This window comes from Tyto alba, unplaced genomic scaffold, assembly GCF_018691265.1.
Source record: "Tyto alba isolate M040663 unplaced genomic scaffold, T.alba_DEE_v4.0 Super-Scaffold_3, whole genome shotgun sequence".
NCBI classification, from domain to species: Eukaryota; Metazoa; Chordata; class Aves; order Strigiformes; family Tytonidae; genus Tyto; species Tyto alba.
In genome coordinates, this window is record NW_024881304.1 from 4,470,511 (window position 1) to 4,483,820 (window position 13,310).

Below are 13,310 nucleotides of genomic sequence, written 5' to 3' on the forward strand. Positions count from 1 at the left end.
TCTGGAGCGGACACTGGAGCTATATTGTATGATGCAAGGATGACTCAGCCCATGCTCAGATCATCTCCAGGTCTTGCCATACTTATTTACATTAAAGTTCAATTGCTATTTTAAGTCTGTGCATTTAGTGGAGAAGAAGGTGAGAAACAAGCAGAGGGAGAAGAAAAAAAGCAAAAGGAGGAAGGGTAGATTTTAAAATGCAACAACAGCAATACCTGGACCAATCCCTCCTGCTCCCCGTGCTGCTCTCTCCGTGGAGGAGCTTGTAATCCTATGTTTGCTATATCAAGAGGATTCTTTTATGAGCACAAATTAATAATTTATTCATAGGCTCGAGTCAGTTAGCCCGCATTGCTTTACTTATGCTGCATTTCTTTCCATTCATAAGCCTTTGCTAGTCCCGGTCTCTCGGATAGTGACTCGCTGCAGCGCCCAGGCGTGGGAGGAAGCAGCAAACGTGCCTTTATGCACAAGGACGTGCTATATGTGGCTCAATTAAATGTGCGAGCCTGACCTAAACCCGGGGCTCTCTCCGGGAAAGCGCTGCTCCCGCTCCTCAGCGATGCCACCTCGGCGGGGATCGCTCCTCTCCTCCTCCTCCTCCTCCTCCTCCTCGTCGTCTTCCTCCTCCTCCGCCCGTCCGCGCCCTCCCCGGTGCGGCTCGGCGGCCGGGCTGCGGGGCGGGCTCGGCGCAAAGGGCTGAGCTCCGTCCACCCTTCGCCGCTCTGGGCTGTGTGACAGACGCTTGTCATGCAGCGGTGCCCTGCCTGAATTGGCCGGGTCTCCGGTGGGTGTGCACGGCCCCCCCACCCCCCCGCCCGCCCCTGCCAGCCCTGCCGAGCCCTCCCTAGCTCCTAGCTCAGCCCTCAGCAATGTGCAGCGCTCTCTCCTCGCCTTCCTGGAAGGGCTCAACTACACTTTCAGCTCCTCCAGACTTTCTCTGCTTTTGCCATACAGAGGCACCCTCCCTCTGGTCCAGCTCCTCCCGTGCCTGCCTCTCTCTCTCCGCGCTATCCCGTTAAAAGGCTGCTGCTCCCGCTCCACTCAACCAATGCGTTGGCTGACTTGATCTGGGACGAAGGCTGGAGGTTATCGGCGAGGGAAAGGAGAACCCTAGGCAGCTTTCCATTTGCAAAGTGAGCAGTAATTGCAAGAAGACAGCCTCCCCAGTTGGAATCAATAGTCTGCTTTCTTGCTGCTAAGGGCACTTTGGAGCAGCAGTAGGTCACTGAAGTAACTCCAGCACACTGCTGACTGCGGAGTTGTAAAGAACTACATGCAAGTGGCTGCAGTAGTGCTGGAAAACGCTTTGCTGTTACCAGGGACACAATAGTTTTCAAGTCATTAGAGCTTTGCTTCTAGTCCTCTCCTTCCATTACACAGAGAGGGTCATTCTTTGGAGGGATGAGGATGGAGCTGTGATTTCGTCCCGTGTTGTTCTAGTGGCAGGGGTAAGGGTGGGGAAAAGAGGCTTTAGAAGCAAAACCCCACTGCCGTTGAATTCAGCTTTACTTGAATTTCCCCAAATCTTTCCAGGCACAGAGAGACACAATGCCAGAGAATCTGAATCTTCTTCGGGCTTTTTGGGGTTTTTTCTTTATCTTCTGGACAGCTTTTAACACAGCCTTAGTGGATGTGGTTGGATCGGAGCAGCAGATCCCCTTGTCTGTGTAAGTGCTTTCATGCTATTGCTCTCAGGACCATGTTCAAGGATGAGAACTTGACTGCTCAAGTTCTTAGCTTTTTGTATTGCAGATATTTGACCGTTCAAGGCACCTTTGCTCTTCTGTCAGCTGTGTTTAAAGCGGTAGTCTGTGACATGCTGAGCACTACTTTGATTTTATTGTAGGACCATATGTTGGTTGGAGTATGTGGCCGTGGAGTTTTAAGTGCTTGTGTTTACTGAGGTTGCTGTTAACTCCTTCTGATGTGAGAATTTATCATTCAGAACTGTTTTGCCATTTTATCTGCTTCTTTCTTTTCAATGGATATATGTTATATTGTGCCAAAGCATGTTTCTCTACAAGTTGATTCCTTACATTTAAACAGTGCAGGCTGGGTAGTTTCATGTCAGAGGCCTTACCTTAGCACAGTGTCTAGTCTGTGCTTATACTCGAACAGCTTTGCTAATCTTTTGCTGTGCTTATGTTCCTTTGTGAGCTCTTTAATGCAAAATTGCTAGGATCCTTTTGAGTGCAGCTGAAGCTGTTACAGTCTGTGTTGCTTGCTATGACATGTGTATTACATTTCTTCCTGTCTCTCATTTTTTTCTTCACAGTGTAAAGCTCTGGGCCTCAGCATTTGGTGGAGAGATCAAATCTATTGCAGCCAAGTACTCAGGTTCCCAGCTCCTGCAGAAGGTAAGGATCTCTTCAGCTGTAACAAGGAAGGTTTTAACAGAGAAAATGGAGGCAGATTTAATTTTTGAAATGAGTAGGAAGGCAGTGCTGTACATGCTTTGGTCCAAGATCTATTTTTGTATTGCATAGTGGTCCCTGATGACTCTTTGCATTGCACTGCACTATCTGGAGAGTCCTTGATTAAACTGAGATTTTTCTGTTTGGATGATTTTTTTTGTTATCGTTAGAAAGTAAACTCCAACACTTTTATTTCTTGAAGTCTAGGCTTCAGCCTAGATTGCGGGTATTGAATCTGGTTGCTGCATTGTGATGATGATGATGTTTCTGCGTAGAAACAGCTGCTTCTTATGTAAAATGTTAACTTCATTCAAGGAGCAGAATTAGTGCATATTGTGTTATTTTCACCCTGTGCTGTATGTATACGATTCACTGTATCAGGAGAAGGCGGCTGCACTGTTGTTTGTCATCTCTGCAGTTTTTACAATCCCATTATTCCCCCAATCATCTCAACCCAGTGCTGGGATGTATTACATCATTACAGATAAGAGGAATGAATGTGGTTATCTTCTTGCTCAGCTGCACAGCTGGGTAATAAGCTAGTGAAGTATTACAAAAACTTGAGAAATTGGTGTAAGTCTACATAATTGGGGCAGAGGGTAACGAGAAAGCGGATTTGAGTATTAGGTATATATCAAGGACTGCGTCTACTCTAATTTAAATATGCAACCTATGGTAAAGTGCTGTATTGTAGACAATTTATTTTTACAGCAGTTGCTGAAAAAAAATATAATGAGGGACTAAGAGGAGTGTGCTAAAGATTTTAAGACTAGGATTTTGCGGCATTTAATACTTGATCCTCAAAATGCAGTATGGAAATGGAAAAACACTGAGACATTCACTGACTATGGAGACACTCATTCAACCCATATGTTAAATTTCTGCTGTTTTTTTAGACACGATTTTTAGTTCCAAGTAACACATTATATTTTTTTTTTGGCCTGATTATGAAGGAAATTATTCCTTGAGCTTGTATCACTTATTTTGAAAGGCTTGTATATGTGTGAAATTATGTAACGGACAGTACGCATAGAAGTTGAAATAAAAAGATTATGCTATCCATGTAAAATGAAAGCAACTGACTTAATGATTACTAAAGGCATATAAGTTCTTTAGCAGTATCTGTCTGTTCAGTGTTGTGTACCCAGGACTGCAAAACTTGAACTTCACTAAAGTAGAATACAGATCTATTAAGAACAAAAATATTTGAGGTTTCTTACTACTTTTCAAGGCCATTAAATAGCTTCACTTCAATATATTGGGCAAAATTTTATTTCAGTCTGGAAATCTGGACATTCAGTATTTATTATACTTCTAACTCACATTCTTGAAAAATCTGTGTAGCCTTATCACATTTTTGTATGAACTCTTTAAATTTATAAAGCAGATGGACCTTTCAGTTTTGATTAGTATCGAATCAAGTATTATTAAAAGGCTTTAATTTTTTTTTGTCCTAACAAACAGGTACCTCTAACTTTGGAACTGTTCCATGTGCAGCTATTTTTTCACTAAAATGGCTTTAAAAATTAAATTTACTGAATACAGGTAGTCCAACATTTACTAGAAAAATATAGAATATACTGTGTTTTGCGATCATGCTAAAATCCATGAAGAATCAGTAGGAGATCCTTAATTCTTTTCTTCCTCATAGTAGATACTGCTGCCATCCCTTCTGTAATGTATTTTTTCCCTCTGAAGTAGCAAGATTTCTTCCTATTGGTTGTTATAATTGCAGGTAATTGGAAGCTATTCATTTTACCTTTTCATCAGCATCCTTTCTATTTCTCTAACAAATCTGTGCTCCTCTTTTTGCAGGTGGACAGTGTATATTCCTTCTAAGCTATTTTGTGTTTTTTTTTTTTCTTGCTTTTGTTATGATATTTCATTACTGAATGGAAGAGGAAAGACAAAGCATAGATTTGACAGATATTTAGAGCATTTTTATTCTTCTGTCACATCCTCTGTTTTTGATTTTGATTTTTTTTTTTTTTCTTTTTCTGTTCTGGTTACTGCAGTTTTAGGAAACCTCTGGTGCTTTTTAATTTTATTTAGAAATCCAAGTGTGTTTGTCTGTTTAAGCTTGCTATTTTTCGCTGTTGATGGTGGCAAACGAGCCTGGATGACAGATGACTTTAATATATATCTTTTTGTATTGTTATCAAGTATGTTTCTTTTGTAAGCTTGTGTGAATAAAAACATAGCAAACTTAAAGATTTGCAAGTATTTGCAACATGCAAAGTCAGTGACAGAAGTTGTCATAACAATTAAGGAAGTGATAGTGCAGTAGGGCTCTAAATGCAAATGCTTTTTCCTCCCCCTTCCACTCCCCCCCCCCCCCCCCCCCCCCCCCCCCGCCCTCTCCCCACTAGCCAGGAATCAAGAATCCATTTGGTATTTACTGTGAGCTCTGAGTGATCAGAGTCAATGTCTTGTTAAAGTCAATATTCCACTTTTAGAAGCAATGTGACTTCTAATGTTACTGGGGGAATCTACATTTTCTGATTAGGAATTAAGCATCATTAAATAAATTAAGATCTAAAATGTGCGTATAATTATGTATCTGGGCAGTATAGATTTCTCAGTTATCAACTGCTTTGTAGTGCCATTTAGCTTAATAAAGACTTGTTAAATGAAAAAACAATGTAAAGGTTACTTGATTCATTTTATTAGCATATATAGTTAGTACTACTTTCAAAGGAATGTATTTGAAATCAAGGCATGATTGACAGTCTCTACTGCCCAAATGTTTTGGACATTAAGAGTCATTTAACACATACTAAAATTTCATTGAGCAAATGAAGTTGAGATACTCACTAAAGCAAAATTTTTCCAGTTCATAGCTGTAAATATTGATTTAATTATTAAAATTCTTAAGTCTTGCTATACTGTGACCATCAAATGAGTAACCAGTGTTGCCGTCCTTTTGAGTTTCAAAAAGATGAATAAGAATTTTTGTCACTTTTAGAAACTTTTTTTTTTTTAAAAAAACCCACTGCTTACCCTATCATAATTGAATGTTTTATTATTTGATTGCATTATGATGATCTTATCCAAGTATGTTGTTATGCCTCCTAAGAGTATACGGGTATATAATTTCTCCTAAAATTGACTTTAGATGAAATACAGACACTGTAAATAGCGCATAAAAGAATAATAATAGTTCAGTAAATAATCTCAGAAATTATTATGAGCTTTTAAGAAAAACTAACACTTAAAAATGTAGCATTTTATTATTCTGCTACTTGCTTTCAAAGTGAAGGAAGACCATTCAGTGTTCAAAAAAAACACATAGAAGAAAATAGGAAAATATTATTCCAAAGCTATCTGATTTATGGAGGTTTTACAGTTGTCATATAGATTTGGCACCGTATATGAAGCTGCTTGGTGCTGTAGAGACATGCATACTTTTCACTTAACAAATACTGCTGGGGCCTAAGGATTGAAATTTTAATTGTCTCTTAGGAACTTACATTTTTTTTCCTTAGACTTTTACAAGAATCTGTCTTCTTTGAATCTTGACACTTCTTTAAACTCTTTTTTTAAATGATCTGATTATGTTTAGCAAGTACTATAGTAAATGCGAGGGAGTAGCCCCCTGGCAGAGAGGCTTTAAGTATAGAATGCAAAGCAAGGGTTAGGTGACAGGAAGATACTCACTCCAGCTGCTATGGTTAGAATTTTGGAGGAACAGACTTTCAGGAATGCTACTGTTCGCATTACAGCGTCCATGACAATAATGTGTTTTCAGTGCCATGCTGTTGCAAAATAATAGTAGTAAATGCAGGTTATGTGCGCTCCGTTAATGTTAAAAATAATTGTTCTTACACAGTAAAGCTTGTCTGATATCAGTGATATGTCTGATTCTCTAAAAATGCAGTATGCTCTGTGCTTTCTCAGATTTCTCTTGGAGAGGCTAATTTCTTTATTTTTTAATTTATTAACTATTCTGAGCTTTAATACTTGATTTGGTCCTGCATAGTCAGTATTATTTTATTGCAAATGTAGGAACAGTTTCCAACTGAAAAGGAACTTGTATTTGTTGGTTCTGACATAAAGATTTCTAACTGAGACAAGCTTGTTTAAGGCTATTTCAGATTTTTCTTATGTAAGTCGCCTAAGGGAGTCTTCACTGTTATGCAAGCACTGACTGCCTTGGTCTCAAGCAGTGTGTAGCCTGCATCTGCCTACTCCTTTCAACAAATTATCCATTGTGTTAGGAGCTTTCAAATCATTGTGTTATCTCAAAGCAGGTTTTTCAATCAGTACAGCATTCCTCTTTTAAAAGGTTCAGAATTGTATTTTGTCTTACCCGACTGGTTTTGGTGCTGTATCTTGTTAGTTTCTTACAACTATAGATATTTCAGTGCAAAACTAATATAACGGGGTCATTTAGATCAATTAGCATTCAGCTGGTACATCTGATTCATGCAGTACAGTCTTAAATTGCATAATAGTGACTTAAATTCTTAGAGAAGTTTAGCCCAATGATCTTGACATTAATTACTTTTCTCTTATTCAGCATTATGTTGGTTTTGGTCTTTGTAGGCTGTTTCTTCTTTGCTCAAGACTACAGATATTTGAAGGAAGGGTCAGTAGGATTGAGATGCGCAGTTTAAAGGGTAGAAATGGATTGGCTTCTTGGATATCAATTTAAACTTTTTGCCAGCTGAGCAATTTTCAAACTGCAAAATAATACTGATTTTTTTCCTATTAAAGGACAAAATGATAAAAAATCTGAAGATGTATGACTAATTAAAAAAAAAAAAAAAATCCACACCACCACCAACCCCTGCAAAAACCCCAAACTGACAGCAACAACTTCTCTCCCCCTCAACCAACGAAAAAAAAAACAAACCACCACACACCACCAAACTCCAAACTCAAAAATCTCAAACTCATCAGCCAGGTAAATTGTATAACGCTCACCAAAAGCTCTATTCAGAGTTAATTCATTACAATTCAAACTCCTGAAGTCTGGATTATGTAAAATGTGTCTCCTAGCACTGAATTAAAATCAAGTATTAGAAAATAAAAGAAATATGCACCTGAGAATCCTGAATCATTTTAATTCTGATGACTAATGGAAATGATATTTTGTAACTTGCAGAGTTTGAACCTCCATCCCCTTTAATTCTTACAGATATTTGGGCTATGTGAATCACCCTGTGCCAAACTTAGTTATGGAGCATTTCAGTGTGTTTGAGGTACTTAATGTTGTTATCTGCAGACATGAAGGTATGGATTCTGTTGGATAGATGTTTTCATTTTTCTTTATTCAAGAAAAAAGAAAATCAAACACATTCATATACTAATAATGAATTAGATGGAAAAACCGGCTAGGTCCAATTCTAATTTTCAGGTACCATATTGATCCATACAGGAAAATATCACAGTGCTATCAAACTTTCAGTAGTATGGTCTGAATAACTGGGAATTTTTTTTTTCTTCCTCCTTGTAACAGAGTTCTACCTTCTCTGGAGGTATTGGAAGATTTTCTTTGCCTTTAGTGGAGTTAGAATTGCATCTTGAATGATCTGTGGACTTACTATCATCTCCCGTTTGAAGGTTATGGCAGGAGTTATTTCTCGGTGTTGGTACGATGTTTTTAAAATGCAGACTAAATTAGCCTGAGTATCAGTCATTATGTTTTATAATTCTTTTTAACTAAATGGAAAGCCCTCTTAAGCCATGGTGAATTCATGCTCTTCTGTCATCAGCACTCTGTATTTTTCTGTGCTTTTCTGGGTTTTGCAAGCACAGCATGATCCTCTTACTTGTATTATTGGAAGCAAACATGTTCTATTGTTAGTGTGTAATAGAAATATGAGATGGCTTCAGTAAGTTTATCATACATGCATTACACTTTCAATAATGTCTCTTAATATGGAAATTATTGAGTGGACAATCCAACTGGAAAACATCAAATCTTGAAAGGAAATGAATCCTAATTCTCTTGCTTAATGCATTTATGGTTGTTTGTTTTCACATCCTGTATTGGAAAATGCTTATATTTCAAGGTTAAAAGAGCCAGTCTCCATGCAAATTATCTTGACAGTGAAGGTATGTAGAGCCATGAATAGATGCTGCATTGTAGTGGTGATTCACTTTTAAGAAACTGCTAATCAATAATCTACACTTTCAAATGTCATTACTGTTCTGTAGGGTGCAATTTTTTGTTGCTGATAAGTGGTTACACACTGTACAACACAAATTATATATTGATAGGATAGACTGTATTTTAGGTTGCTGTAGAAGCTTCACCAAAAGGTCTTCATGAAATACTTTGATTAATATGTTGCTCTTGTGATGTTCCATTTTGCTTTTTCTGTGTATAATGTTTTTTCAAAAACGCATGGACATTTTTGTCACCCTATTTAGAACCTGCCCAGTTCATTTATAAAGATTAAGTAATTTCTTAGCATGAATGGTGAAATCATTGCAAGATTTGTATTTAAAAAGGAAGTCTGTGCAAAACTGCCTTGTTTTTTTAATCATAGTTGGAGAGAAGTTGGGAAGGGTCTTGAAAGCCTTTCTAGAGGTGATGAATTCCAGTGACAGGTACTTTCTGAAAATATCCTGTCCTAGGAGTTTACAGTTGGAGGTATCAGTCTTACAGTTGCTAACTAGTACACTGTTTCTGAGGATGATGATACAAGACCTGAGGAGATTGTGATTGGTTGAGAGACACACTTGTTCACATAGGAGTGTACAGATGTTACAACCACTGTATCAAATTTAATCTGGGAATAAAATAGTAGACGGCTTAATTCCTGGGCTCTGTATTCTACTTTCATAAATCCCTCCTTCCAAAGAGAGTTGGCTTCATGCATTCTTTAGTAGGACCTTAGCAGAGTAGCCAGAGCATCTCAGATTGTTTTAATGAGCTAGACTTGAATTGACAGTAGATCGAATTCAAGTTTAGAAGAAAATTTTTTTAGCTAGACAAAGGTAAAATAAGGTAATTTCATCAATGGTGCTTTTTAAGAAAGAATGGAGAAACAGATTTGAATTTATAGTTAGGTTAGTGTTAGGTGCATAACTGTATGTTTGAAATGATCTGGATTCAAATCTTGGACTAGCCTATTGGGAGGGGGTGAATGTTTTTAAATGTATCTTCAAAATAGGAATGCCTGAGCAATACTCAGTGCCAGGCAATTTTCAGGAAGGAGACAGCAGTTGAGGAGGCAGAGATGATTGCTATAGTGGAAGACAGAAATACTTAATATGCTTTACTGGAATAGGAATATGATTTTAATTTCCTGCACATGAGGTTAAAGTTTATTTCCTGGAAGATCCCTAACACAGGAAAACCATGTTTTTTTTCCAGAAGACTCCTTTTAAAACCCTAAGAGAAAGCACATTACCTTAGCAGGAGTTCTGGAGGCAGAGATGGGCAGAATTGTTGCTTTCACTCCTAGACTACTTAAATAAAATCTGTTATCTTGTACAGATGCCCTCAGAGAGGCTGAAGTCTCGCACTAGCTTCCTGTTATACTTGAGGTTTCTTGTTTGCTAGGAGCACAAATTAGTTTTCTCATGTTGCTTTTTACACTGATTCCTTTTGCACTTACTACAAGCAAGGGTTATTCTCTCTGCTCTCTGTTGCCTTTTTTTCCCTGTCAACTCCACCAATCATAACCCATTATGAATGTGCCAAGACACTGATTTACAGAATTCACAGACTCCAGGTATTCTTGCTGCTTCTGGTGTCTGTGGCTGTTGTGAATATACTGAGGGGATGGGGAATGTTTTACCCTTAAAGGTTCATCTGATCTAAGACATTTTACCTGATCTCCATTTCTGCTGTATTTTCTGGTAAAATGGCTGATGTGTCTGTCTTTAATCTCTGTAGAGAGCTGAGAATTGACTGGGAGCCTCAAGTATGATAAAGCATATGTCAAATCTGTATTTATGAGACTAGAAATGTTCTAAGCTGTAGAAACTCTTAAAGGTAAGATACTGATGTTGCATAGACAGAGGGGGACAACCAGTCCTGAATTCCAAAAAACCTCTCAATATCTGATGTGGACAGGTTCGCTGTGTGAAAGGGACAATAACCCTCAAGTAAGATTAAAAACTGTGTGGGGGGGACACGACAGCCAAACCAAACAGTGTATTTCCTTTTGTACTGAGGAAGAAAGTGTGGAGAAATGTAAATGGAGCAGGGATAGGAAGGGAGAGGAAGAACAACTTGGTCTGTTACACTAGACAATGATTTAGTGCCATTGGCCAAGCTGTGCCTGAGCAAAATTAATAAGAAGTTGAAAGGAAATATGGCAACATTTTTCACATGCAGAAAACCAGGAGGAAGAATAAATGTGGGGCTACATCCATGATGGATGAACAAGAACTGGTCTTTAAACACAAGAATTAGTTTTTCCTACTATCAAAAACTTTTTTGCTGAGAAAACACTGGAATAGCATAGAAATCTTGCAGAATGTTTTTTGCAAAACAGGTTACCTGCTATTACGTAGATCTCATTGAACTGCGTTATGTTAGGAAGATGAGCTACATAACTTTTATTTTGGACTATACGCAATGAAAGTAATAGTATTTCTTCTTTGATGTCTATACTTATGCACTGTTAAGCTTTGTGCCTTTGTCTCCTTAAGACACAGCTGGGGAGTCCTTCAACTTTCAGAGCAGAAACATGTTATAAAACACCCATTCTTGCTATACGGGCTGGCCATGTTGGCTGAGTGCTTGCTTTTTTTCCTTCCCCTTCATAAGCATACAATCAAATGATCATATTGAAATATATGGCTTTTTACTATAGAAGGATAAATATAACAAATTAAACTTGTGAGCAGTCTTCATCTATTTGACTTGAAGTCCAACAAGCCCACGGTAAGAATTCAGCAGGTTCATCTTCTCAGGATGTCCCGACATGTTCTTATGTTAAGTGTAACTACTAAGTATGTAGGTAATAGAGCTTCACTATAGGGCTTGTAAGACAGTGTGATGTTCCAATGAGCCAAAAGGAAATGGTTGGTTATGTGTGAACTCCTGGTTTATTCCTTATGTACCTGCCATATTTTCTAGTGCTTTGCTATCAGCAGTTGTTGGTATTTAGTAAAGTTTGTTCTTAACTCTTCTTACTCTTGAGAAGAGTTCTTCCTAAGCACTACTTATGCTGAATTGATGCCTTTTCAGGTAGAGCCTATTTGGTTGGATAAGAGTCATCAAGGCATATAGGTTCTGGCAGTGCATCTTAATCAGGAAAGTGTTTGGCAGGTGGCTGTTGCTAGCCATTTGCTCTGTCTGTCAAGATTCCTGAAGAAATTATAAAGAGTTAATACATTTCATTAAGGTAATCAAAATAACTTCTAATATATTAGAAGCCATTGTCGTTGTTAGACCACTTATTCCTACTCCTGTGTTTTCCTTTTGCCGTCCTTAATTTGACATGTCATTTTACTTTTGTCTTTACCTCTCTCTACCTGTCCTCCTCTTTCTGAACCACCTCATTTATTTTATATTTGAATCTTTCTGTTTTAAAATGGGTAGATGTTCTAGAAAGAAATGTTTTATTCTGAGAGTGATGCCGAATGTTTTGCATAAATCAGTTTGTTCTATAGGAGGCACTCAAAGATAGCTATTACTATCTATCCTTCAAACTAGATTATGAGATTTTAGAGCACCCAAGTTAAGGAAGTAAAATATGAAAGAAAAGATTGTTCTCAGGTGCATTAGCAGAACAAATAAAATGGTAATGTAATCTAGGTCATAAGATTGGGTATATAATGTGAGAAGTATGTGTGTATAAATCATTCATTGTGTCTCAGGGCTTAACATGTGGATCCTGTTGATTGGTCATTAGTTAGTTTACCTGTATGTATGAATGAGAGTAGTTTCTTTATTGAAACTTTGCTTTTAGTTTTTAGGGAAGTGTGGGAATTACTTTTGAATTTCTGATAGCCTCAAGAAATGTTTTCCTTTGAACTCAAAATATGGAGTTGCAGGCTTCCCTGAATTTTATGCAGGTGGCAGATTATACATTAACACTGTTCCTGTACAATGTGCAAGTTGAGTAGATCTCTGATTAATGTTCTCTTAAATACAGTGATACTGAATTTTAAAATTCTAATTGTACTCATAATTGAGTTTTTTGTGTTTGGCACTAAAAACTCAGCAAAACTGGTTCTGGAAAAAACCCCTCATCTTCCCCCTTTGTACAACTGTCTTCCTCTCTTCCACTATGGAACTCTGTTCTTAACAATTTCTAGAATCATGGAAAATTCATTCTGGAAGAAGATTTAGAAGGTCTTTCAACTCTATTTTCTGCTCAAAGTGATGTCAGTTCTGAAATCAGCATAGATTTCTCGGGGCTTTGTTGAATCTGATCTTCAGAACCTCCAAGGACAGAGATACCATAACCTCTTTTGTTCCAGTGCTTGATTCTACTCTGGATGATAAGTTATTTACTTAAACTGGAATTTCCTATTTCAATTTATGACTGCTGTCTGTCTCTTCGCCTAATGTATAGCTCCATAAATAGCTTTGGTTCATCTTCTCTGTAACCTCCTTGCAGGTATTGAAAGGCATGACATTTTGTCATGGCAGGCCTCTCTCAGACCTCAGTTGCAGATGATATTATACCATCTTTTAGTTATTTCATCAGGTCTCAACACTTTCTCTTCCGACCCATTCTTTTAAAATAGTTTGTACCAACATTACAGGCTCTTAAACTGAACTCTCTGCTGTTTAATATTCAGGTGGACTTTTTTCCACAGACACTTCTGTTCTTACGATAGGAGTATATAACTGTTTGCATAATTATGAGGTCTCAAGAGTAGTTTTCATTAAGTTGATTGCACAAATGAGAGAAGGGGTTTTTTTAATTTGTCATGGTAAGACAGGAATTTCCCGTCTAATCTAGGCCAAAACCAAAT

The 13,310-nt window shown here is 37.8% G+C and overlaps 1 protein-coding gene across 5 annotated transcripts in view; it reads left to right on the forward strand.

The window, feature by feature from the left end:
• The first annotated feature begins 883 nt into the window (after positions 1-883).
• CACNA2D3 (calcium voltage-gated channel auxiliary subunit alpha2delta 3) overlaps positions 884-13,310 on the forward strand; it is a 467,172-nt gene continuing 454,745 nt past the window's right edge. For 4 of the 5 annotated variants that reach the window (XR_004405904.2, XM_042799689.1, XM_032984346.2 and 1 more), the window contains exons 1-2: positions 884-1,670; positions 2,279-2,360. Coding sequence is in view for 4 of the 5 variants with exons in the window: in XM_042799689.1 (XP_042655623.1) it covers positions 1,552-1,670; positions 2,279-2,360 (201 nt within the window). In the remaining variant the exon portion in view is untranslated. The remainder of the gene's footprint in view (positions 1,671-2,278; positions 2,361-13,310) is intronic. The other variant, XM_032984344.2, reaches the window with a different exon arrangement.